The sequence below is a fragment of the Pteropus medius genome, unplaced genomic scaffold (assembly GCF_902729225.1).
Source record: "Pteropus medius unplaced genomic scaffold, Ma_sr-lr_union100, whole genome shotgun sequence".
NCBI lineage: Eukaryota > Metazoa > Chordata > Mammalia > Chiroptera > Pteropodidae > Pteropus > Pteropus medius.
Genome location: NW_024349802.1, coordinates 3,588,725 through 3,615,514, shown reverse-complemented (window position 1 = coordinate 3,615,514; position 26,790 = coordinate 3,588,725). Strand labels below are relative to the sequence as shown.

Genomic DNA, 26,790 nt, shown 5'->3' with positions numbered 1-26,790 from the left:
AATGGTGTGAACAAATGGTTTTTTGTCAACATGGATCATCAATATTTTATCACCTTCACTATGCAAACTTCTCTTGTATGCATCATGGGTTTTGAGTTGAAAATGACTTGTTTTCCTCATTATATTTTGTGTTACATAAACATTTGACAAAGGATTTTCCACTCCAAGCCATGTTGTCTCGGTGAGCTTTCGTAAACTGGGACGCGACCTTTGAGTTCTGCACATTCTATTTATTAATCGAGTGACCATATTCTGCCCCAGGGTGTTGCCCGCCATCGCCTGTGACACAGTCTAGTTGAGCCAGAACTGGAATCATAATGTGGCTGCGCTTGTGTCGACCTTTGTCCACCATCACTCCCCGCATGGGGCGCCTCGTGGGACTGACACCTGGCCTTTCCCCTGCCTTTGCCTTCGTCAGGCGAGGGACTCTGAAGGTCCCAGACACAGACTCTGCCTCCGCAGCCCCTTCTGCCGTCACCGACAGGCCTCGGGGCGCACGCCCCCTGAACTGCCCGCCTGACTCCAGATTTGTCGAGCTGGGACCAGGTTCCTGTGTATCGTGGCACCGACCTCCTCCCTTCCCCCACACCTTTCCCTGTCCAGCTTATCCTACCAGCACTTGGCTTTGACCTCATTTCTGAGCACGGCCATTTCCCACAGTGAAATGAGCACGGCATTGGAGCCTGCGTCCCAGCGTCAACACGTCCGACGTGGCACGTGCTCTCAGACTGTTTCGCCGGGTTGCAGGTGAGGGGCTGTGCCACTGTTACATGGCACTGGCCTGTTAGTGTACTCACCGCCAGTCAAGGCAGGGCCATAGAATAGTGGGCAGCCTGCTGGTCACACTCCAGAACTTAGGCTTTTCAAAGAGAACAGGCAAAGCTGGGGAGGGGGGCACTTCTTACCCTCCTCTGGTGGCACAGGGAGCTTCGTGTCTGAGTCGTTGGGACACAGCTCCATCCAGCGCCCGTGCTTGCCCGGTGTCCTAGGCCCCCCACTGTCCCAGCTACATTACAGCCTTGAGCCCTCACGTTGATGGTGCCACCCTCATCCTACAGAGAACACAGTCACACCGCAGGTCTGGCATGTCGTGATTTTTAGACCCCAGGCTTCTGATGCTCCCTGATGTGCTCCTGTGCCTCGGAACCTGTGTTCTGTACTGTGTGTAATTGCCAGCTTGGGACAGTCAATGAATCCAGCCGTGACAGACAAAGGCTTCAGGCCCCTGGAATGCAGAAGAGGACTCTCTTCCAGGATCTTGGGGTTCTTCAGTTAGAAAGTGCTTTTTAAAGCCCTTTGTGAAAAGACTCTATTCTTATTACTTTGTAAAAAGCACACATTCCACCCCCCACCCCCATTATAGTCGGTAAGCAAACAGTTATTAAGTGCCTACCAGGGTCAGGCATTATCCTGGCTACTGAGGAGACATTTTTGAACAACACAAAGTCCTTGTCCTCGTAGAGCTTATGGCAGAGTGGAAGAGGCAGACAGGCAACAGGGAAACACATGAGTGAATAACCACATAGATGGATGGATCGTTTGTGATACCACCATGTGTTTTGGGAAGTGTCGTGCTGGCGTGTCTGAGGTTAGCGCACTGAAGACACACCATTTGAAATAAGACCTGACTGTTGATAAACAAGCAGTCATCTGGAGATCGGGAGGTGAGTGCCTCAGGCAGAAGGACCATCATCACATGCAGACGTCCTGCAGTGTGGACAGTGATGCCATGTTTGCAAGAGAGAAAAGCAGGTGGGTGTGGCTGGGATAAATGGAGCAAATGGGAGTAGGTGGGGTGGACACCACGGAAGCTAGGAAGCTCTTTTGGACATTACTTAAAATTTCATGGGAAACCGCGGTAGAGTTTTTCTCATAGGTGGTTGAAAGCATGATGTGGAAAACACTTCCTCTTAACGCTCGCCCCCACCCTCCTGCTCTGTACGGTCATTCAGTTTCCTTCCTCTTGCTGCTTTTAGTTACCACCCAGCCTACCCTACCGGATCTGAGATGCGGTGTAGTTTTGCCAATGCGCGCTGATAAGAAGCAAATGAGTCATTACGCCTGCTTCATATGGAGATGTAACTGTGGTCACTCTCTTATTAGCTAATTTAAATGAGAAATCGGTGACTCACAGTTCCAGCGGGTCTGAGAAGTATGTCTAGGATTTCATTGCCATGAGCTTTTCCTAGAGAAACTCTTCAGTGTGTTTCAAGTTTTAATTAGGACTTTTCTTCCGTGTAAGGGATTCAAGTGTTCGGAGTCCACAGAGGTAGCTTATAGAAATAGAGGTCACTGAGAGATTAATTCGTGGGTAAATTTTAAAGTGTTGCCCTTGCGTCATGTGGTTAAGTCACAGGCTGCCTCCACAGCTCATGTCAATCAAGGTATGCCTGCTAAAATTTTATGAAGCATGAGGGTGTTTCTAAGTGCTGAAACTATGTAATACGTTGTATACATATTGCTTTGGTAGTCCATCTAGTTGTCTTTGGAGCTTCCAAGCTGGAGGGTTTGGCTTCGCTGATAATTTTATAGTCACATTAATAATTGTCTTGCAGCATCTGAATGAATGTGTTCTCCAAATATAGACGAAGCAGATACTTTCCGATGACAGGGAACACAAAGTGCTGTTTTAGAATTTCCCTTTTTTTTTTTTCCTTCTCACTTGGAAACAAGTCATAAAACCAGGCCTTGGAATGATTATCTTTCTAGATCACCATTTTCACAGACAGGAGCAAAAACTGTGAGCTCTGGAGCAGATATTTCTCCAGTGACAGGAGGGCTAGAGATCTCTGTGATTAGAAGTTTGGAGAAGACCAGGCTTGGGTTATTGATGTAAAAGCTGCAGTGGAAGAACACGCTGATCAAAACTTATAAATCTTCTGTCTTGCACGTTAATTGCTGCATTGCTAAGTCTCTGTTCCCTTTTGTTTTGAGGAACGCATTACCTAATATAGGTGTATAATCCTGTGCCTGTCACAATGCCTGCTACACACTGGGAGTTTGGTTAATATTAATTTGATCGAATAATAAAATCTTTGTGTTCTCCTGCTGAACTTCAGTAACAGACAAATGTAATGAAAAAAAATTCCAACTGAGTGCAAAAAGCAAATGAAAAGTATAAATTTTGAACAGCTCTGGTCCTCACATTTTCCCCAGTAGGAACCCCTTTGGACCCCAGTGATAAGTGTGCTCACTGCACACAGGGATTTTTAACGCATTGATCTTCGTGACGCTCATTGCAGTTAATTGCCTTGTGTCGGTATTTTCTGGTTTCAACAAGGTCTGTAACTCGAAAAGGATAACGTTCAGCACCAAGGACAGAGCCGGGGCTCCTAGGCGCTGGCTTTTCAGAGCTGTTCCTTCACTGCTGCCCTGACCCTCTTGTCCGCCATCCCTCCTGGAGACCACAGTTCCCACCAAGGGCCAGTGCTGAGACCCGGAACCTCCCCTGCTGCTCGATGCCCTTTGGGCACTCATTGGTCCGGCTGCGCTTTACCGACGGGTAAGGGACGTGTGAGTCATGAGGTCAGTGGAGATGTGACGAGCCCGGGCTTCGCGAAGGCGCACGGAGGAGCAGCCGTCGTTCCAGGTTCGCTGAAGCAGAAATTTGAGACGAGCTAATCGTGCGGCGTGGTTTTGGTGGAGTCCAGCTTTGCGGTCATTTCCGCTTCCCCTTTGCGGCGAAGCGGGGTTCTCCACGCGGCCTTGCTGCACTTCAGAGAGAGCGGAGTGAGTGACATTACGGACGGCAGCGTGGAACTCTAGTAAAGCCCCCTCGTCCCCACTCCTCCCCCGCCCCCCGCTTTGAAAGAAACGTCGGGGTCCTTTCCGTTAGGGCCTGGGAGTCTGTAGATTAACTGCGCACGCAGGTCACCAGCGTCTCTGGCTACCTTAGGCTTCTGCAGTAACCGCCTCCAGTTCTTCAGCTGTCATTATCAAAATTTCCTGAATATGAGAATACACATTTGCATATTTATTAAAAAAAAAACACAAGTCTTGCGCGTCGCCCGCTAGAGAGGCAACCAGTTATAGAATTTCAGAAGCAACGAGACAGCCACGAGGAAGCGGGGCATGGCAGAGCTGGTGGAGCAGTTCGTATCACAAAGCCACGGGGGTGGTGAAGGAGGGACACCTGCCACCTTCTGCCTGAGCCGTGCCGCGGCCGTGTCCTGGAACGCAGGGACCGAAGAGCAGGGGACAGGAGTGACAGACAGCGTCCGCCTTTTCATGAACGCGTTGCAGGGAGATCTAAGATAGCGAGGCTCTAGGTGGTAGGAGAGGGTGCCGAGAAATGCCACAGAAAGGTCGCCGAAGGCTTTCTTCCTGGCCACTCGCACATCCAAGCTGCGTGCTCAGTGTCTCTGCGACCTTGAAGAAAAGACCTGAGAGACGGGACTAACAACAGCTCTGGGTCCAAAAAAAAAATTGATTTGAAAAGGTCAGGAAAGGAAAAAAATATATATCTGTCTCTTATTGTTCCTGTTATCAGAAGCAGAGTCCAACAAAGTTATAAGCAGCTCAGGGAAGAATGCTTTGGCAGGAGGAAATTAATTCTATTTAATAGTCAGTACGAGTATCGGGTTATTAGCTTGAATTTAATGCACTGTTTCTGATGCCACAGCCCAGCAACTCGTGTTCTCCATGAGACCTTAAGTTCCCGATTGAAAATCCCCTCCCCGCGTTGCTGGGGTGTTCGGTTTCCGATTTCGGGAAAGCACCCTTTTCTGGACGAGCACCGGGGTGTTCGCATGGGGCCCCCCCCATGGTCCCGCCCCCCGCCACCCCACTTTGCTTCACAGTGCAGGGCGCAAAGCTCACGGGTCCCTGTGGCTGATTTGCTGGTCTTTCAAATGGCCTGGTGGTTCTCAGCAGATGCAGAGTTTCTAGCCCATAAGCCGGTGACATTTGGGAGAACGCCGAAATCGCGGTGTGCTCCTCCCGGTGTGGTCTTGAAGACACTAGTTACAGAGCGGGTGTGCGTTGCCACTTTGAATTAACTCAGAGGCGTGTGCTGGGCCCCCAGCCAGAGACGGTGCTTGATGCAAGGGAAGCGCACGCTCTCCGCTCTCCGGTGATTTTATGCCCTTGTTTAATTTATCCTCTTAATTTCCATCTCTCTTGTCTGTTCGGCGTTCTCACCGGGTGCCAGAAACCGTCCTCCCCTCCTGCAGTCTAGCCCAGCTTTGAGCTCCAGCTGTCCTTTCTTGGTAACTGACCCATCCTTTACGTCAGCATCTTGAAGGGCCTTTTCACTCAAGAGTCTCCAAGTGACATGAATTAGAGGCATAAAGTGATACCACTAGTATTGTTGGGAGACGTTAGATTTCAAAAACCGTCCAAAGTCAGCTGTTTTCAGTGACCCCCTTGTGTGTGTTAAGGCCACCCCTGGCAGTAGCTTCGGCTTGTTCCTAAGTCCGTGGTCTCACTAGGAACTTGCCAGCTTAGGTCCGGAAAGTGCATCAGCTGTTCAGTAGCTCACATGAATTCAGATCTACCCGTCTACCGCGGACACTCAACCGTTTATCTGTTTTATGCACTTGCACCATGATAGGACAGGATTTGGGGAACATCGAAGTTGTTTGTTTAAAGAACATGACAGTGATTTTCCTCACAAACTCCAAGGTCGTTGACTGGGCAGTAAAAGGTAGCGCCGGCTTTCACTGGCTGGCGACAGTGTGACTGGCTCTCTCTTCCCAGAAGCCGACAGGAGCTGTCTTTTAGCCAGTGGCTGACTCGCGATCTTAGGCTGGTGAATCCCGTGTTCATTCGTGCCCTGGGGTCCCTGGGCAGACAGAACAATTCATTTGTTTTAACTGAAGCTGTGTTTTGAGGAACACAAAGTATCAGCAGCCCCCAGTGTCTGCGGCACCCCTAACTTCCCCCGCCTTAGGGATGTCTAAATGGGTTGTTTTGAAGCGTCTCAGTATGGTGCAGGGACAGCCCCGTGAGCCGCCCTGCGGGGCCCTCTGGCCAGCTCTCCGTAACTTCCTCGGCCAGCACACTCATCATTCGGCATTGTCGTGGCATGCTTCATGTTTTTCTTTGTTTGCCCAGCCGATGTCTGGTGTGCCGGTCACAGGAGAGGTGGCGGTAGCGGTTTGTGGATGCATGGGATGATGAATCAAAGAGCAAATGGAAAATAAAATTAATTGGAAAGGTAACTTCGTGTCAGTAGATCTATGAGGGCTGGTTTGACCTCCGTTCCAGTGGAATTTCACAGCTTACTTGACATAAAACTTTAAAAAGACTCCCTTCCATGCTGTCTGTTCAGCACCTTGAATGTAACGGAGCAACGCCTGCATTCGAGCTGCTCTATTAGAATCACTGAATTATTTTTTTGTGTTTAGGGAATTTTAACCAGCGAGCATTTATTATACGGCCCTGGTTTCTCTCTTGTCTTCATCTTCTGCCCGTGGACGTCAGGTCAGGCAGTAGTAAGGCCACTCCAATTACTGGTGGTTTCCTCCATTTACCGAGGACTTCTTTTGGGGGAGAGGGCTCTCACTGAGACCGAAGTCCATCAGATGCCTCCTCGTTTCCGCCCCGAATGTGAATGTGTGTGTTCCAGACGTCCCTCGCATGCAATGGGCGTCCTGGGTGACTCCAATAAGGGACACTCTATTTTTAGAGTCCCATGGCTGAAAAAAAATTGAGGGTTACCTTGGGAACCCAAACGAGGGCTGGCCTGGGAACCCAACACCATGTATCATCTGGGCTTACTGGAAGATGTCCAAACAAATTACTTCGGAATGATGTTTTAGAGCACAGTCCTTTCGCAGGTTAAGGCGGGTCATTCTTCTTATTCGTCCTACCCAGAGGGTGAAATTCTCAAAATAGTACGTGCCAGTCTCCCAGAGCCAAGAAGTGAGATGTTGGCCCTTGAGAGACGAGCCTGACCAGCAAGTCCCGGTGACCTTATTGAACACACGAGGGTCATCTTCAGCAATCCTGTGCATTTCTACTTAGCGCTCTGATTACAGACCTTAGAGCACTGTGCTGCACATTACCTGGACCCGCTCCGCTCAGTGGCTCTCGCTGGGCTTCCTGTCCACAGTCGGCTCTGTGTGCGGCTCTCGCTGGGGGCAGTTAGTTGTTGGGTGACTCCAGTGTAGACTTTGCCGGCAAGACACTGACGACTTAGAAAACATACGTTTCCAAGAGGAAAGGCTTGTTTTGTATTTTAGGGGGGTGGAGCTCTGTGGCGTGGAAAAGCAGCTCTGTCTCGGTGGGGCTGTGTGCGCCCAAACCAGCATCCTCACGCCCGGCCCAGGTGTACTGTCCCCTCCTGGGCAGCTCACACGTCCACTGGCAAATCCGCAGTGCCCTGCTCGTGGCTCTTACAGGCCGTTCCAAGTGGGTATTGATGAAGCGATTAGGTGTCCTGCTCTCGTGTGACCGAGTGCGTCTCAGCCGTGAACACGTCTTGATCCATCGCCCCGATCCCAGCGCCGAGTCCGTGCTCGCCCCGAGCGGGGCTTGCTGCCTGCGTCACGCGCCTGCTCCCCGCATGGCTCGGAGGAACTCGGCGCCCTGGCTCCCTTTCCTGCTTAACTTCACGACACGCATCACCCTGGAACACGCCATTAACTTTAGTTATTATTTTGCTTTATGTCTGCGTCGCTCACTAAAATGTCAGCACGCTGAGGACAGAGATTTTTCTCCGTTCCCCGATGAATATTCAGGGCCCACATCAGGGCCTGAAGTGTGTAACGGTTACTTGAGAAAAATTTTTTTTTACATAACAAATGAGCAAATGAATGAATGAAGAATGAGTGAATGAATGAAGAATCTGTGTGATATCCTGCTGGGGTATCTGCGTGCCCTGTGGAAAGCAGGACAGTCAGTTTTGCGATGATGCCGGCCAGATCAGCCAGGACCCTCTGTCTGAAGGTATTGCCATGATCCCACCTTCAGTTCCCCAGATGGGTGGGGGACGTCACTTCCTTCTGCTTCCCACACCCCGTTATGAAAATAAGTGGCCTCCTCCGCTCCTCACCCGGCCCCCTTCCTCCTCTCTTTATCCCAGGAGCAAACCTGAGCTTCACTGAGAAACACCCTGTTAATAATGAACTTGGTGGCGTCCTTTAGACAGTGTTGACAGATTAACTCGTACTGGCCTGGCAGCTGTCCTCATGTAGTGACACTATAATTCTGGGGCGGCTCTGGCCCTGAGAGAAGCTTTTAGTGCTCGTTTTCATTACAGAGACTTAAAGGGAAACAGCAGTGGTGCGTAGTGGGGGAGCAGAGCCCCAGAGAGAAGGTTCACCCTGCGGCCTCCAGGCCCTGGAGAGCATGCCGCAGTCAGCCGGCCTCCCTGGCTTCCCCCCTCCGCCCGCTGCCTCACCTCCGGCGTCGCTTGAGGTCTGCGCCTCTCCCTGCGGCCCTGCCCCCTTTCCCTGCTTGCTTCCCTCGACACAGAACCATGCACGGTGAAGAAAACAGAATGTTATTATCGCACAGACATTATTCTTACTGTCGGAAATACGTGCGGTTTTGGACAGAGACAGACGCAGAGAGGAACCCTAGTTTTAGGGCAGGCCTTGAGTGTTCTCTAATCATATTTCCGTAGCATAAAATAATAATGTATAAACACTGGGTAAGATACTGTTTGTGGACTGCCCGGTTCTATTCACCAACAGGGTGAAGCTTATAATTTCTTTTATGCGTTCATGAAATCAGGCAGATCCTGAGTGGCGAAATGATGACAGTGACCAGCCGCTCACCCCAGAGGCCACCGGGAGTGTCACAGGGAGGCCGGCTGACTGCGGCATGCTCTCCAGGGCCTGGAGGCCGCAGGGTGAACCTTCTCTCTGGGGCTCTGCTCCCCCACTACGCACCACTGCTGTTTCCCTTTAAGTCTCTGTAATGAAAACGAGCACTAAAAGCTTCTGTCAATCAGACAACTTTCTCTGGCCGAGCCGAGGCTGAGCCGATGGACTCATTTTTTCCTAGAGGAGAGATAAAGCTTAAGCTGTAACTTATTGAAAATTAATGAAAATAAATTTTGGTAGCACTGGCTACCAAACGAGAGTGAAGACGGGAACGCGAGTTTACTCTCTGGAAGCGAACCGTCCTTCCGCGTGCCGCGTTTCTCCAGCTCTGGTTCTGACACCTGCGGTCTCACTCACAGAGCTTTTAATTTGAAAGTATGAATGTGCCTTCGCCACTGGTTCCCATGGTAAATATCCACAGAGGCTTTTATCTTTGATTTTGCATTTCTTTCGATGTTCCTTTTTAGAGCAGTTTAGTTAACAAATTTAAGTCAGAACTTAACTCTTCATGAAGCTTTTGTGCTTTGTTTCAAAAGCCTGACTTTTAAACAAATGTTTGAGAGCTCTCACAGCTGACCGTAAACAAACACCTTTAAATTTTGGTGTCATCGCTTATAAAATTTCGTGTGTCCAGTTACGAGACTTTTATCTGGGGTGATAGCCTATTGCTGTAACCAAGGAAATCTCGATAGAAAAAACTTTACTCCATTGGAAGTCAAAACATGGCCATTTTTAGATCATCTTTACCCAGGAACTCAGTTCTCGCGAATGCCCTTTTGGATACGGCCTTATCTGAAATACATGCATGCTTGTGTTTACATTGCAGGGGAAACTTTCAACTTGTTGTTGCATTTGAAGAAGTTAGAGTCAGATGGGCACATGGTGGCCACTGGATGAGCCCCTCGTGCTGCAGACGGGGCGGGCAGGCCCTCGTGGGCACTAGGGTCCCTGAACCTCAAGACCCTACGGCCTTGATTTTTCTGAAACTACCTCACAGAGAGGATATTCCTCCTGCTGGTTATGAATCCTTAAAATCGTGCTCTATTTCTGGAATCTCTCCGAGTGGTGTTCTTTGCTGTCTCGACCACCGGAAGTTTGCTCTCTCCAGAGCATAAGTTCTTAGGGACCTTCCCAGGTGTGGGTGCAGGAGCCTCTCAGCCCCTTCCAGAAGGAGGAAGGACAGAGGTTTGCAACTGCAACAAAAGTGCCTGCCTTTTAATTCTCTGCAGACACACCAGCTTTCCCATTTCCAGAGAAGGGAGAGAACGGATGCTCGCCTGACAGGTCTAGATGTGAATTCTGTCTCTGCCATGTCTCACCAGCCTTTCGATTTGGGTGGATGTTACTTAGCACTTCCAAGCTCTAATTTCCCCGTGGAGATAATTCCCGTGTGGCAGTGATATTTTAAGGATGAAATTAAGACAAAGCAGAATGGCTGGCATATCGGAGGTGCTCAAAATCGATGGTTTTGTAGGCATTCTGCCCAGAGACTCATGTCACTGGAACTGTCCCTCAGATCCAGCAGGGGCTGTAACACAATTTTTGTATAGCTTAGCAGAAATTGCATGGGATTTAAAAAAGTATTTGAAAACTAGAACTTGCATATTATCCTTTTTAAAAAAATAAATCCCAATTCTGGGACACGAATCCATAAATTCCATAAACGTTCATGTCATGCCTAGAATTGCTCATTTTATCTGCAAATGGGTGTCTGAATTGCCAAGTGGCTCAGTGGCGAGGCTTTTATTCACCTACCAACTTAAAAGGCTGGGGACGTATTTGAAATCTATTTTGACATTCTGCACAGGACGATTATTTAAATTACATTTTCAAGTATGTGTGATACCTACATGAAGCCCAAAGCAAGAATTTGGAATGTGCTTTATATTCTTAGAAACCTATTTGCTTCATTTTTCATATTAAAGATGGAAAGACTGTTATTTTTCAAGAACTTAAAAACAGCGTTTACAAAGTTGTGTAAGTATAAGCTGTAGAGAAGACTTGCCGTGGCTCTCTGTGCATTGAAGGAAGAAAATGCTGGAGCGAATATAACGTGAGCTTCCATTTCAGAATCAGAAAATGGGACCACTTATGCTCGGACTTGAGAAACTATTTTATCACCAATCTATAAAAGTCATCAGTTGCAAGAACAAAAGGAAGAGAAGGGGACAGAGGCCAACTCCGGCATATGTGGCAGCGGAAGGGACAAGGGATGGGAGACGTGGCAAGGGGAGGAAAGAGAAGGGAGCAGGGGGTCACTGCGGTTCCTGACGGACACCTGCAGAGAGGTCGAGTCGCCTTCGCCCTCTCTCTGCCTCTCCGTAAACGTTTGAGTCCTTTACGGCAGTGAATGAAATTACGATGTTCTTAGACATCTCTGAAAATTCGTCTCCAGAGCAGAAAGGAGCCTGTGCTCACCGAGGTCCCTATTCTCATTTAGACCGTTCTCTTTACCATGGGAACATGCAGCTCAGAGAGGCGAGGCGAGGATGAGCTAGGTGTGACCCCATGTTTCCTGGGTCCTCATCGACAGCCCTGTCTGTGACACCGAATTAGCTTGCCTTGGACATTTCTCTGGAAACGAGTACAAAGCTCGATGGCGCTATTCTGTAACCCCCAAGCTCTCCTGATCCTCCGAAATAACCAGCCTGTGTAATAAAGCGAGGAAGCATCTCCAGGGGTATTCCGGCTTGCTCCCTAGCTTGGGACCTGCAGGTACCTCCCTGCAGGCCGGCCCTTGGAAGGTGGCTTCTCAGCGACAGCGTCGCCTGGAGGGAGGTGGCTCTGCCTGGGCGCACGGGCGGACGGAGAGCCTTGCCTTCCGATTTTCATTTCACCCCCGAGAGATGCTCAGGAGCCGGTAAACTTCGCTGATCCACAGACTAGGAAGCCGAGGTCCGGAGAGGCCAGTAGCCCCGCGGGCAGGGCTGGGCGGGGAGGGGCCGGCACCGCTGCCACCTCAGGGCCGGCCGAGCCCAGGTCCCTCATTCCTCCCCGCCCCCCTCCTCGACCCCGTCCTGGAAGATGGAAGCTCAGTCTGCTGGCTGGGATGTTTTCCGGTGTTTTGGGTTACACCGAACGTACAGGGTGACACCGAAACGGATGTGTCAAGGACATTCGAAAGTGAACTGCTACGTGCTCCTCCCATCCCAGCGGGGGCAGGCGGGAAGGGACAGGCGTGCACGTGGCAGGGATGAGGCGGGCTGAGGCTCTTTCCGCGTCTGCTCCCCCCGCCCTGCAGCTCGCAGTGGCCCGCTTTGTGCACGCTCGTGCCGGGCGCCTGGCAAGGCAGCGCCCGGCCTTGCCGAGAAGACCATGAGGATGTGCTGCAGGACCGCAGAGGCTGGTGAGGGGCCGATGCCACCCACCTCCCCATTTCGCACTTGGCCACTCCGGCTGACCAGGCGGAAGACCCTGGCCTCAAGTTAAGTGGGCAGTTCTGGCAGGAGCCACCCTGGCATCCCTTGCATCGTGCCCAGCCGTACTGAGGCGGGATCACCCAACTGCCCAGCTTTGCTCTCGGCTCCCGGAGGGGCCCCCGGGGAGCTCACAGTCAGTCTCGCGCCGAGCCCTTGGGGCGCCCGTGTTTACGCCCTGGCTGCTGCAGCGGCACACGACTGTCCACGTCGCTTCTCTGCTCTGTGACTTAACAGGTTGACTTGTCCCCTTACGCTTCCCCCGATATTGGGACGCAGCATTTACCCTGTTTGGGCATGGGTAATTAGAGAAAACGCAGAGAGATTTCACATCTGCTGAGAGGTCCTTCTGAGGCGGGCCTGATGCGGAGTGATTCGTCAGTAGAGGGACTCAAGGTAAAGCCTGTATCTAATTTCTACTAGCATCGGTGTCTCGGTGAAAGCAAGTCACGTCACACAAATATATGCCGAGATGGCCTCTTATTACTGCTGCTGGGAGATTAAGAACTTTTTCATGTTTTGAAGACATGCTGTCATGTATGTGTTACACACCTAAGTTACAGGTATGTGTTCAGTACATACACGTGTGTGTATGCAGTTCCCAAGCAGAATCCTGAAGGCCGTATATAACTGATGAACGATTAAGCGTAGGCTGGAACAGTGACCTGTGGACTCTTCAAACGTGGGCTGAGTTTATTTGGCGTGTACCCCCTCGTCTGGCACAGTGCCCCCTCTTAGGAGACTCTCGGTAGGAGCTTTCTGAATGCGTGGATGAGTGATACACCTGTCCGTCTGGCAGTCACACACCCGCGGCTCAGCTGCACCCCATTCAGTCTCGGCTGTCCCTTGTGTAGGTGCCGTCGCTGTTTACAGCTCCACGGCACAGAAGTCGGCAGACAGCGGCCGGGGCCTAAACCTGGCTGCCGCCTGTTTTTGTGAATAAAGTTTCATGGGAACACAGCCACACTCACTGGCACGCGTGTCGCCCATGACCGCTTTCGTGCTGTGGTGGCCGAGCTGCGTCATTTTAACAGACTCAGAGCCTGAACTATGTACTGCCTGGCCCTCTGCAGAGACAGGGTGCTGACGCCCGCCCCGTCGGCCACGGACACAGAGGTCCCAGCAGACGCAGCCCCTGCTGCCCCAACTCCTTGCCCTAGATCACGTGTGTGCAGTGTCCCTCGCCCACTCGGTGGCCGTCCCCTCTTTTAGTGACTGGAAGGACAATGCAGTCGAGCGAATGCTATGTTTAATGTGGGGTCCACCCTGGGTCATGTTGTCTTGCCGCTGCCCCTCAGACCTTTCCTGCCATGTCTCCGTCCTCAGAGCCACTGGCGGTGCTGTCCCCAAAGTCCCTGCTCTTGGCGGGGGAGCTGCCTCGTTTCCCTTTCTCTTGCCAAGCCTGGGCCTCCTGCCACAGAACAATGCCCTTTCTCATTGAGGCCGGACAGGGTCCCAGGGCGTGGGGGGTGGGAGGGGACCGAGGGTCACTAGACTGACAGCACTTCCTGTGAGCTGCCGGGCTTCTTGCGTTGGTTGGTTATTGGGGACTTTTGCACTTGTGCCTGGCTCGGTACAGCCACACACATCCCCCTCCCGCCCCGAGCTTCGTGATCTCAGCTCTGCCTGTTCGTCACGTTTCAGGGCCCGGCGTGACCTGGGTTCTGCCATCCCTCCCTCCTCCTCCCACGCCCAAGCCTGCGGGTGCCACTCAGCAGCTGCTGGGAGAGGCCTGGCCAGTGAAAGAAGCTACTTCACTCTGGGCAGCAGCCCGTTCTGCCCTGTGCTCGATTAAAGCTTCTCATGGCTTCTAGGTCCCCGCCCCCAGGACCAGAGTATGAGTAGGCCGTCAACGGCCAGCAGCCCACCAGCACACTGCATGTGTGGGTGCAGAGTCTGAGAAGTGTCTCCACACCGAGCTGCCACGTCACCGTGAGTGTGCCCTGAGCTGTGCGGGCCTGCAGCCCGAGGGACCCACCTCGGCCCTGGAGCATTACGGCGATTACAGTCACTGGGTTTTAAGCTCAGTGCCCTGTTTGCCTGGTTCGCAGCCTTCAAGGACGACATTAGTGGCTTATTTTGGGAGCTTGTGTGACCATGAACTTGCTGAGAAGAGACAAGAATAATACTGGGAGCCGTGAACGAGGCAGGGTGTTTCTTGGCACGCACGCCTGCACTGCGTCAAACGAGTGATTTTAGTGAATTGCCTGAACGTTTTACAAGGGACTAAAAGGCACGACGTTGAATACTTTCTCACACCTACCTACTTTCAGATTGCATCCTCCTGAAATACTCGTATTAAGATGCGTCCTGTATTTGGTGACCTCTGCGTTGGTTATTGTGAGGAGCTGTGTAGACGTCACCTTCAAGCTCTACCATCCCTATCTGATAGTAGATGAAGTTGAAGATCCCCGAGATTAAGTTGCCTAAGCTGAAAACGTTCTCTGCTGGGGCCTTTCAGAAAGCTCCATGAGCAAATGAGATTACCCAGAGTCTCACGAAGAATAACGTGGAGACCAGACACAGAAATTCCTACGCACCGAATTAAGACTGCTGCAGAGAGCGTGCCTGACAAACCAGCGGTGCCGTCTGCAAGATCCGAGACCGAGGCTGCAGAAACGAAGTCCGAAGTGAAAAGCCCTGTCATACATTCAGCGTGCCTCAAGAAACGCACCTTAGCCCCCAGCCAAAAGTCAGGTTCAAAGACTTGCCTTCCCTCGCTCTGTCCTAACGCCGTGCACAAGAGCAAGGCCGTGGCCCCAGTAGACCTGGGCCAAGCCTGCAGTGCGATGTGGATCTGAGGCGGGAGTGGTCACTGGAGTCAAGATCACGGGCTCCACGGTGCACACAAGACGCCTGCCCTCCCTGGGCCTGCTCTTACTGCGGGCAAAACTACACAAAGCGGGCCCCTCTGTGCCACGCGCGGGGCGCCGGGCGAGGAGACAAAGTGATTGTGCCTGGGTTCAGGAACTTCCCTGCTCTTATCATAAACTTTAGAATGTTTTCCAAGGACAATTCCATTGATATTTTGACTTGGTCATGGGATCCTTCATCCTGCTCCACTTTGACCATATCTACACAATGTGATCGATATAAAGTGAGCTTTCCTGTCTTCTACCGTGACATGCAATGCAAACACTCATTTCTCAGCTCAGATAGAGTGCGTAAAATAAGTCCTGAGCATCCCTCCTTCTAAAGTGACAGCTCTGGAGCGGGCCCTTCAGGCCCAGCACCCCGGGGAGCAGCATGTTAAAGTTGAGGATTTTGTGAGCTCACCGGATGGGCCGGGGGCAGCAGTGACACCAAGAGAACCGGCCAGTGCCGCGCCTCAGCCCCGGAGCCGGCTGCCAGAGACGCACCCGCACACCTGCGTGCCGCTCCCTGCCACCCCCGTGCACCCAGACGCCCGGGAAAGGGCTGAAGAAGGCGCTCGCCTCTTCTCTGCCCACCCCCGAGGCTTCTGTCTTCTCCTATATTCTGACGCAGAAAAGAGTGGTAGAAATTAGAACTTTGGCCAGATTAATGACCTGAGCAAGGGGCAAAGGAGTCACCTTCAAGGTGGCCTTGGAGTTTGAAACCACTCGCTTTATTGCTATGTGAGCCCAGAGGGAGGGAGCGGGGAGGAAAGGTTCCCAGGAGCTGGCGTGGGGGTTCGCCAGGCCTCGGACCCGCCTTTCTGCCGTGAGCCCGGGCTGTGCCGGCCACGCGTGAACTAGAGATTGACTTGAAAGCAAAGTCATCCTCTGTCCTGACCTGTGGGTGTCCGGCCTCTGCAGGCTTTCATTTGGCCCCGGAAGCACGTGCGCGTGCACTTGGCTTTACAGCGGGGAATCTGATTTCCCCACTGGCGGTCTCGCACTCCTTCTGTCGTGCTGTCCGGTTGAAGTCACTAGCAGCTACGTCCAGCGTCAGTGATCAGGCCGTCGAGGCTGCTGAGACCCCATGGGGATGTGGTCGACTGACTGATTGACAGACGGCTCGGGGCCATCGCATTGTGTTGCTGTGGGATGTGTACGAACTGAAGTCAGTGATTCGGATGGGATGAGAATGGAGATGTGAGCCCAGGAGCGGACAAGGCCTTCTGAAAGCATATTCTGCGCTGTGCAGTGACTCGCCATCAACCTGCCGTGAGGCTACGACTGGCGAGCCGCTGCGCTTGCTTGCTACGAGCGACCGCAAACAGCAGGTGTGGGGTTGTTGACCACTGACTCTGTGCACGAACGGGGTGGGGAAGCCGGAAGCCAAGGGCGCAGCGTGCACCTGGCCCCTTACCTAGGCTCCAGGGCTGGAGCCTGCCCTGCTGCCTTGGGATGCAGAGGCAGCTGCCTCCCCGTTTGTAGTGTGCAAGCACCATGTGCCTGGAGCACAGCAGCCCTTTGGGGACACTGTGCTTGGTGGCTTTGCTGCCCTGACTGCACTTCCTGGCTTCCCGCATGGTGGCTGCCAGCTCACTTCACCAGGGACCGTACTAGTCGCGTAAGACCACAGGACACCGCCGGAGATGCCACCTCCCGCATATGGGCTGGAGGGGACCCAGAGGGGTTCAAGGTGGAGCGGGAAGGAGAGGGACTGGCCATCTAGATGAGGGCACCGTTTCGGGAGCCTGGGACCAGTGCAGGGCTGGCTGCCTCAGGTCAGCGCGGCACACTGCCGAGCCCGCGCGAGCCTTCCTCACGAAGGAGCTCACGACTCACGTCCTATCTTTTAAGCTATGTGTTTTGAAATTTGCTTTTCACAGTTTCAAGTTCAAAAGACGGAAACAAAGTTCAGCAGTCCGTGACAGTGCTGGACAGTTGGGCTGCCAGCTTGGCGCGTTCCCTCTGCGGCCCGCCTGGACGCACGGGCCAGTCCCTCTCTACCCACAAGCCGATGGGGCTCGTTGGAGGATGGGCGCTGCCTCTCTGAGCTCCAAGTGAAGAAGGAAAATCGTACTGTGTGCTGTCTAAAGTGTTTGCAGTCCCGAACCTGAACGCTATTCTGCTTATTTCATACAAATGAGTCAGCATTTACTACTTTGCAAAAGGCCAATGAATTCTTTCTTTTCCATGATATGATTCCTAAGAGACAAGGAGCTTCCTGTGCAGGTTAGATATTTTGGACTGGCAAATGTATCACACTTCATCAGGATCGTAAACCCTTAGTCCGCAGATACATATAACAAGGAAAGAGCCATCAGTTCATTCCAAGTATAATTTGGTTTGAATTGCGGGCCAGGCAGACGAGTGCCGACCAACAAGCAAATCTCTGAGGCGAGCATGTAGTGGAGTGTAGCCTCACAAAGCACCTGTGGCCCCGTGGGGCTCGCCCTGTGCTCAGACTCTAGCCCGTTAATGAAATGCTGGCTTTAGCCTCATTGCGGAATTGGGTGTGTGTGTCGGGGGCGGGGGAGCTGCAGGTGGAACCTGGGGTGACGAGCACCTTAAGACACGCGTGAGTGTACTTACCCTTCCCGGTGAGCCTCCCCCTTCTCCAGCTCCTGGATGACGCCCAGAAGCACTTTGATGGTTTCTTGGCTCGAGCTGATCAAGTGCTCCATGACCTGCAGCTGAGCCTTCAGGCCCACCACCTCCGTGTGAGGCACGATTTGCTGGGATTCTTCACCCTCGGCGGCCGCCGGCGGGCAAGGCTGGTCCTCCCGCCCCCGTGGGGCTTGAGTCTGCGGGGGCTGGTCACTACATTCGGGGTACAGGCACTGCCCCGGGGGTTCCTGGAGCCCGTTGAGGTGGGCGGCCCTGCCGTGCTCCTCGTCGGCTGTGGGGCAGAGGGACCACTGGCTGGCGGCAGCAGAGTCCGACAAGGCAGGCTCAGTGGCCTTCGCGCTGGGGGCAGGGGCATAAACAGCGGCCACCTCCGTTTTAAACACCCTGCCGGGGGCTGCGGGAGCGGGCTCCTCGGCGTCCGGCGTCGCCCTGCCCTGTGCTGCCTTCCCGGGCAGCCGGTGACCGGGCCCGTGGAGGGGAGGCCGGGTGGAGCCGTGGAGGGGCGCGTCGGGGTCTCCGCACGGCTCCGCACAGTTGACCCCGGCGGGCGGGTCCAGCGCGTTCCTGTGCTCGTCGTGGTGGAAAACCAAGGCCGCCGTGGTCCGAGCCCGGCCCGCCGCCCAGGCGGGGGCCTCCTCCCGCTTCTCTTTGGAATCGATCCCAAAGCCATTGTCCTGGCTTGCGAAGGCGCCCCCGGCTGGGGTGCCCGCGAGAGCCCCTTTTTTGCGGTCCAGAGGGAAGGTCTGGTAACACTTTTTAAGATCTGGCGAGGTCTGCACGCCCGTGCTCTTGGTGACGTTGGGGATGGACCTCCGCGCGGGCACCGTCATGTATTTGCGATAGGCGGCCCTGCAGCACACGGGCCTGGCTCCCCGCTTCTCGCCCACCTGCCCCGCGGGGAGCCGTGGGGCCCCCTGCTCGTTCTGCGCCTCACAGATGTCCTTGAACCGCACCTGCAAGGCCTTGTTCCGCTTCTTGATCTGCCGGTTGGGGTCCAGGGCGTATTTCATCTCCAGGGCCAGGCAGGCGGCGGGCTCCACTTCGCTCTCGGACGCGGCGAGTACGCATTTGCCGGTGTCCTTACTGACCATGATTCCTGCACGTGGAGACAGCACAGGTGTCAGGCAGGAGAAAGGCACATGCAAACACGGGCAGCCCAAACTTCTAGCGCGGACGACTACTCCCTGTCCCCCGATTACTTTTAAACAGGTGAGGTCAGCCTGTATGTTAAGGAAAATCAGCCAGGCAGAGAATTGCTGGCAGGCACAGCTCGAAATGCTTCTCAGATCTCAAAGCCTGCCTCCTCTTCCATGTGGGATCTACGCGTTTTTCTTTTCATAGTAATGCATGTTTCCCCATTAGACAAACCTGTTTTACTATGTTCGTCAAGAAACCCAACGATGCTGCCTCTTTTTGCTTTGCAAATCATCATTTCACGCACACATCTCGGCTTCATGGGCAGATGGTTTTCCAAATGCGACTGATTTGGTTTGGGTTTTTACTATTTTTTGAGGATGACGTGATTAATCTATTATTGGAATCCCAGAGAATAGCTGTTTTCTCTTAAAGACTTATTGGGAGATTCTAGCTGCTAATCAGATAAGTGTGGAGGACCCTAAGTTGAAGAACTGAGAGAACCCCATCTGCGTTAGCCATTCCGGATGCCACGGGCCGGTGGGCGGTACCGCTTTACGGAACCCACAAAGGACAAATCTCTGAGATGTGGCTTGCTTCCCACGGGTTAACACCAGCCATGGAAAGAACACGGGTGTCCCTGTGCCCGCCAAGGCGATGTTAGCAACTCATTTCTTTGATTCTCTCGAGAGAGGTATTTGAAAGTATTTTTTTTTGTTTTGTTTTTAAAGAAGTTATTCATTCTGGAATCAAGTTTTGTGTTTGGATCACAACCTCTGGAAATGCAAACAATGGTGCTTGTTTCAGTATTTTAATCCTGAAAGAAAATAAAATCACGAGGCTTTATGTTAATCATGCAAATTCATCTTGGGCTGAATTATTAAATGCAACTAAAAAGATGCAGGTGGCCAGTGACTCCTCACGGGGACACCAGTAGGGTAAATGCCTTCACTCTATTAGGCAGATTCACAGCTGCTTATTGCACACGGAAGAACTTTCTTGAGGGTGAACTTAAAGCGAGAAATATAGTGAAGTAAGTGGTTGGCGAGTTAGTGATCGTTTCTCACGCCTTGTGTTCCCGAGGGAATCGGGGGTGGGGCGGGGAGGACCTGGTGTTGGGTGCAGGGCCCTGGCAAGGTGCCCAGAGAGGCAAAGCCACCGACGTGGGCCAGCGAGAATGAGCACGTCAGACACGCAGGCAGGAGCAGGGTCTCAGTCCGCCTGCCCCCCGAGTCCACCTGTTCTCGTCGCCCCAGGTGTCCACGCAGGACACGTGCCCACAGCCGTGGTTCTCACGGAGGACCACGGGAGTGGTTGCTTCAGTGGAGGGAGCGAGGGAGAAGCCCAGAGCCCCGTCGGGCGCAAGTGTGGCGAGCTGGCCTCCCTGCAGTAGGGGGCGCCATCCCACGGACCTCTGCGGCTCGGGCTGCCTTGGCGCCCGCACGTCGCAGGAAGACTACTGTGTCATGTTGTGTCATGACGGTGAGCTGGCCGTCGTGTTAGAGGACATCACAACGGTCTGTGCAGAATTCGTTTCAGACTAAACTAGTTTCTCAGCCCGGCCGGTCCTGGCATTTCAGGCTGGTGATCTCGGCTGTGGGGCTCTCTGGGCAGTGTGGGACACACAGCAGTACCCTGGCTTCTACCTGCTAGATGCAAGTAGTCCCCTCAACCCTGTGTGACAGCTGGCAGTGTTCCCAGACACTGCCAAATGACGCTGGGGCACAGTGCCCCTGGATGAGCACCACTGCTTTAGACCTTGACCCTTTGACCCTTGGTGGCCAGAGTGTGACCCAGAAGATAAGGCCTGGGAGAGAGCGAGGCGAAAGGCCGGGCACAGGCAGCAGCGCACCCCTCCCGGGCGCAGTCTGGGAGTGCCCACCCCGAAGCTCCCGTCTGGAGAAACCCCAGCTCTGTGCGGAGCCAGTGGCCCGCCGGGTCCACACCCCGCCCAGGCATCTGGATGTGCTCCTGTAAAAGAATTAATCCGAACCGATCACATCTGGGTCGTTCGCACGAGACAAAGGACAAGCCCTCTTTGGTCTTGGCGCGTTACCAGCTGCGGAGGCTGTCTGGAGATCTTCGTCGTTTGAAACTCGAAAAACTGGGCAGTTTAGGGGAGCAGGGACAAGGACAGCACAGACGGCAGCCGTCATCATCATCGATGTCCTGCCTCCGTGGGGGGAGGGCTGCCTCCGGGTCGTGGGTGGGGCAGCCCAGGCCTGCCTAGGACAGATGATGTCTGTCTTTAGAGACACTTATCCCCACAGGCTAACAGCGTGCACACCAGAGGACCTGGTCTTGGGGGGAGGATGGCGTACAGCGGGGGCGTGATAAGGAACTTAAATCTCAACCCTCACTCGTATCTCGTATTCATTCTTTAACTGCCCTTGTGGCCCAGGTGTGTGAGAATGTACTGCACCGTCGTTCTGCAGAAGACCTTCATACTAGGGGAAATTTGAAAGGGAGAGCATTTTTACAAAAAGCAATTTACTAGTAATTTTTCAGCCTTTTCCCTGCCACTGCGGAAAAATGTGGGTCTGAATAAGTTTGTCCTACCATGCTATCCATCATCACGATGTGCCAGGAACTGCGCTGAAATAATTTCCCTACATCAGTCTGCTGGGTTGGAAAGATGTTCTGAGTCTTGGACTCAACCGTCAAACTAATAAAACAAATCAGAAGAATTAATTGCCAGTGGCAAAATACTAAGAATAAAAAAAGAAATTCCTATACTCTTCTCTGTTTTACAGAGAGCTGCTAAGTACATAAAAATCATTTCCTTGTTAGCAAATATGATGGTAATAAATAGGAATTTTTATCAGCTCAGTCGGTTGTTGCCAAACCTTTTTTAAGTCATGGTAATTGAGTTGTTCTTACTGCACTGAGAGGGAAGATACCCAGAGATTTTGTATTTGACTCATTCTGGCATCAGATGAGGTTGAATTCCTCTTGATGGCTGGGTGACATTTTTCTAAAGCTGTGTAATGGAAGTTCTGGACATTAGAAATTACTTTCATCTTAAGCCGGCCCAAGCTAAAGAAAATGATTTTGACGTGAAAGAAAACTGGGCATTCTGTAGCAGAGTCCACGAGACGAGTAGAACCTTCTAGCATCCTCGTTCGGGCATCATTCCTTCATGCGGTCGTTCGGCACACGGATGTCCGCGTGGCCCGGCGTGACGCCAGTATTCGGTCCCCGGGCCCCGTGCCCTGGCCGCATGCCACGCCTCCCACGCGCCTGCTCCCACTTCCTCCTGGACCCGCAGCTCGCCCCATGGGGGAGGCCCTGGCCTTGTCCACGCGCTGCACATCGGAGGCCGAGGAACAAGATCGTTTCCCTTACCTTGCTGACTCTCACAACTAGTGGGCCACACTTGCTCAGAGTCACAACGAGCGGGCCGCACGTGTTCCTTTTAAACCCCATGCACTAAGCCCCTGCCCCACCCAGGGAAATCTGTAAGCCAGAGTGACCTGTGACAAACGGCTGGAACTCATCAGTTCCCCTGGGCTGTGGCTCCAAAGCATCTGGGTGCAGGTTATGGGGGGCTGTCCAGGTGGGTCCCAGGAGCACCTGGCCTGGGGCACAGTCAGTCAGTGAGGGCCGCCCTGAGCTGGGGACTACGCCAGGGACCAACGTGGCATGTCTAGCCGCAGCTGGCCTTGGCCGCACCCCCCCTCCCCCCAGAGAAACCGTGGGCTTGGGTTCCCACCGCTAATCTCTTGGCTCTGAAGCGGCAGGAGTTCGTGACCTTTATTTTTCGTAAGGAAACGGTGTTGTAGAATTTACTGGACTGTGCCGTCCCGAGGTGAAAATGGCAAGTCGCGGCTGTGCCTGTGGCTCGGGAGTGCTCGGTGACGTGGAGCTGCTTGGAATATAAATATCTTAATTACCCTCAAATTACATTTCATAATCAAATGCGAGCTGTAAATATAGAAACCCTGTACTTTTAGTGATGGAGCCATCTCTGCGTGCGGCTTTAAATCGATAGTTAAAACACATTCGTTCCAGCTTAAGGGCGGGAAAAGTAGAAGCAACCAAATGCCTGACTACATGTAAAGGGGTAGAGGGTTCGTGGCCTGTGGTGTGCGGTCACCAGGCGCGGCCATTCACATGGCATGTGCAAAGATTACTTAGTGTCACAGGAAAGCCCGCCTGAAACGCTGTCCAGTGAAGAGACCACAGCCTCCAGATCGTCCTGGAAGACAAGGAACAGAAATAGTCCCCAGGTGGTGTCGAGATCGTGTACTCCAGAAAAGTTATTTTTCTGTGTTTCCCGATTTTTGTGGAGGAAGTTGCGATGTCCTTATATTGTTTGCCAATTACGAGACCTCAGGGCAAAGTCCGCGCACACCTTAGCGGGAACGATAGATCACGAAGGTATTTAAACAGTCGCGTCAGAATAAGAAAAACTCAGAGATGATTAGATTTGGGTAAAAATAGTCTTGCAAAGGTCATCGTTGATTGTTTTGAGGAAGCCTTGGTTAAAGAAAGAAATGAACTGCGTCTGTGTGTGGACGTGTGCATAAAGTTCACACGTCTGCACGTGCACGTGCAGACAGATGCGTTTGGAGAGGCTGAATGTATAGTGGAGGAAATATCAACATGCGAGCAAATTCACTGTTGGGATGGGATTCGCCATCTGTTTTAATTAGGAATCAAATGGATTTGACCTATAATCTGCATTTCTAGTCCCAGGGAAACTGGGGAGAACTGTGCTGGGCTCGCTCCCTACTTGACCTGTCTGCGCCGACTGAGGGGTTTTGGGGTGGGCCCTGCACTGTGATATCCGTGGCAGGATGCGGTGGGGGCTGGTGAGTCAGGCGGCCCGGCCGACACCGGCCTGCGTCCATCCGGCAGTGGGCATGGCAGACGAGCAGTCCGATGTGTCTGCAGAGGGACCGTTTGTTTGATGTCACTGGTTTTTCGTGTGGCTTTCCTGCTGCCGGACACCTCGGAGTCGAAGATGCTGGCTGGGATTCAAGATTAATTGGGTCAGCGTTTAATTCCACATGCTGAGGGGATGCCTGCACGTCAGGCCACTTGGAGCGGGGGTGCAGGAACCCGAGCGTCCTTAACACGTGCCTTCCTGGAGGGAAAGGAAGCACGGCGAGCCTCGCCCACTCACGAGCTCTTCCTGCCCCGGACAGTTAACTCGAGGCCTGGCCTGTTTCATAGATGCAGCCGATCCTTCCAAGCTGGAGACCCTCCTGCCCTGAGGGCAAAGCTGGCTGCCTGTGGACTTTGGACCGTGTCTGGGTGAGAGGCATTATCCTGTTCCATTTTCTTTAATGCACCGAAATCATATCTTCCCAGGCACCTGTTCTCTTCTTCAGAGGTCGTCAGTCAAGAGGACAGAAACGAAGGCCACCCTGAGATGCAGTGTTTAGGGACGAGGCCACCACCTCAGTGCTGCAGCCCATGGGATGGACAGGCAGAGTCCTGTCCTCCGTTTTGGGGACCCTTGTAGGGGGGCCTCTGTCGTGAGCTGATGGGAGGCAGGGTGAGGGGCCCTCGTGGAGTTGGAAGCCAGGTTCTGAGGCAGGACAACCATCCTAGCTCAGGCCCTAGCTTGTTCGTACCTGTGATTTCAGAAAACGCGCTTTAACCAACAGAAAACCTAGAGTCGGCTGCTTCAGCCACGTGATGTAAATCAGCGCTGCCACGCGAGCCCCGCCCGGCCTGCTTCTAATGCGGGGGCAGAAATGCACCGTCCACCGTACGCGCGGACGCCTGGGGTCTGGTGTGAGGGTTCGGGGGGGGGGGCGGAAAGGACCAGACTCCCCTCTTCGTTTGGGTTTCACTGTTTACTTCTTCAATCTTCAGCTTAGACTGATGTCAGCCTTTGCTCATTTTCTGTCCAAGTGGAATCTAAATTAGCAGGCAGGAATTAGCCAAACTTTATTATCTTGGAGAAATTCAACTGGAAACAAAAGTCTCTTCCAAGTGAGATGTTAGATCAGGTAAAATTATTTTAACTGCAGCAGTGAGCTTTGCTAACTAACAATGTCCAGACAGCTCAGTAAAGCTGGTTCTGACAACTCAACAAAATCATACGTGAGAGTCACAAAAGGAACTCATTTTCTTCCTGTCCCCTCCCCCACTGGCCTGACCGTTGCAGAAGATGCGAGACAGAGGGCTCCAGGTTTGAGCACCGCTCACGAGCGCTCTGATTATAGCAAACGTCCCACCTGCTCCGTTTCCTGGGTGGTTCCAGGTAGTTAAGAGTCAGCTGCTCGCTGGGGCCCAGGAGGACGGAGTGGGTCGGCTGCAGGACAGGTGGCCTCCCCGCCCGAGGCTTAGTGGGAGTCTCACGTCCGTGAAATGTAGGGACTGGAATCGGCTCTGGGAATGTTTTGCCTTTTTGATGCACTATGATGAATCCATATATATATATTTTTAACTAAATGGCACGTTTTGACTTACGATATATCTGAAGCTAAAAGTAGAACATTGGTTTTTCCAAGAAATAGGTCCGTCCAAGGAGCGTGCTCCCCCAGCCACCTCCCCCGGCTGCATCTCGGGGTTCCACACTGGAACGCCCGAGGCGGGACTTCCGGCGGGAGGGACCTGTTTGTTACAGCTGCAATCAGTGAGAGGCGAAGGTCGGTCTTGTCTTTCCAGCGACGCCACCTGAGCGCCCACGTGTTACCCTCGAAGCAGAACCCCCTTGTCGTTTTCCTTGCAGTGTGTCCCCTTTTTGCTCGGTCTAGCTAAACTGTAGACTTTGCAAGATCTAAGGTTTACGGCAGAGGTAGCAAGCTGAGAAAGAGGGAGAAACGAGCATTTGTCATAATTGGCGTCTGTTGAGAAGCACACGACCAACCACAGAGAAGCGACTGCCCCAGCGGCCCAGGTACACAGGTCTGACACGAGGCCATCGACAGAGCTGGCGTGTGAGCTCGTCGCACGCACCAGGCAGCCGGCGCCAGGTGTGGGAAGCGTCTGGGCTTGAATTCTCGGCTTACGTGGTTCTTGGGCTAAACAGGAATAAGGGGTGGTTTAGCCTGCGTGGGCCAGCAGGACGTGGATGAAGAGCCATCACGTAAAGTAGGGCGGCCTCCACTTTCCTCCCATCGCATCTGATGGACAGCGAGGGGGACCTCAGACACAGATCATCACCCCGAAGAGAGAGGGTTTCGGTCCAGACGAAACTAAGGCCAGGCAGAGGGTGCGTACGGCTGAGCACACGGCACGTGGAAGCCGAGGGAACGTCCCTAGTCGCAGCCGATAGCTACTCACTGCAGGTGCGTGTAGGGGGCGGATCTCGCGTTCAGGCCCCAGATGTCATCATTGAGGGGAAGGAAGAGGAAAAGAGGAAACGAAGGTGTCTGTCTGTATGTCGCCCACTTCCATCTATGACACCCAAACAGCTGCCACATTTTATTCCACGAAATAATTTCTACCGCTCATTCATCCTGGTGTTTCCTATTCTGCTGGCGTCTTTCTGGCTGTCGTGAAGTCTGTCCTCTCCATGCATAATGATAAGTAGCTACCTGAGGCGAAAAAATGACCTCCACCTTCCAGTCCTGTTCTAACGTCTTTAAAGGTTTGCTTCCCGTACGGGGAGCTCCCAGCAGCGGCCCTGGCAGCCTGGGGGACTCGGTGGCCTTTCCCGGGAGGAGGTCTGGCACAGAGCAAAGGCCCGAGGCCCTGGGGTGGTCCATAAACCACCCAGAAACGGAGCCGCTGTGCTCACCTTGGCCAAGCATGGAGCAGAAGCGCCCAGTACTAAACGCAGGATCGAACTCGGCTTGCAGGGGTCAGGCGGGCTGCGCCCCGACTCCGGGTTGCGTGGGCTTGGTCCCTTCATTCTGAGGGTGCCCTCAAGGTGCCGGCTGCACTGTGCCTGACTCGTCCCCTGGTTTAATCCCGCACGTCCATTCACCACCGAATTCCACTAGTGGTTGTTTGTCCTTCCCGTTGCTTCACTGATTTCTTCCCTTCCGTTCACACTGTTCCCACCATGACCTTGGCGTTCTTATGTCC

General features: G+C 53.1%; 2 protein-coding genes across 13 annotated transcripts in view; one reads left to right on the top strand and one right to left on the bottom strand.

Annotated features, from left to right (window-relative positions):
• The window catches only part of DOCK1 (dedicator of cytokinesis 1), a 413,576-nt gene that overhangs the window by 192,260 nt on the left and 194,526 nt on the right, over nucleotides 1-26,790 (top strand). The gene's annotated exons all lie outside the window — the stretch shown is intronic.
• INSYN2A (inhibitory synaptic factor 2A) overlaps nucleotides 1-26,790 on the bottom strand; it is a 56,021-nt gene that overhangs the window by 18,496 nt on the left and 10,735 nt on the right. For 5 of the 8 annotated variants that reach the window (XR_005647210.1, XM_039836003.1, XM_039836004.1 and 2 more), the window contains exon 2: nucleotides 17,632-18,763. Coding sequence is in view for 6 of the 8 variants with exons in the window: in XM_039836003.1 (XP_039691937.1) it covers nucleotides 17,632-18,758 (1,127 nt within the window). In the remaining 2 variants the exon portion in view is untranslated. The other 3 variants (XR_005647211.1, XM_039836001.1, XM_039836005.1) reach the window with 3 other exon arrangements.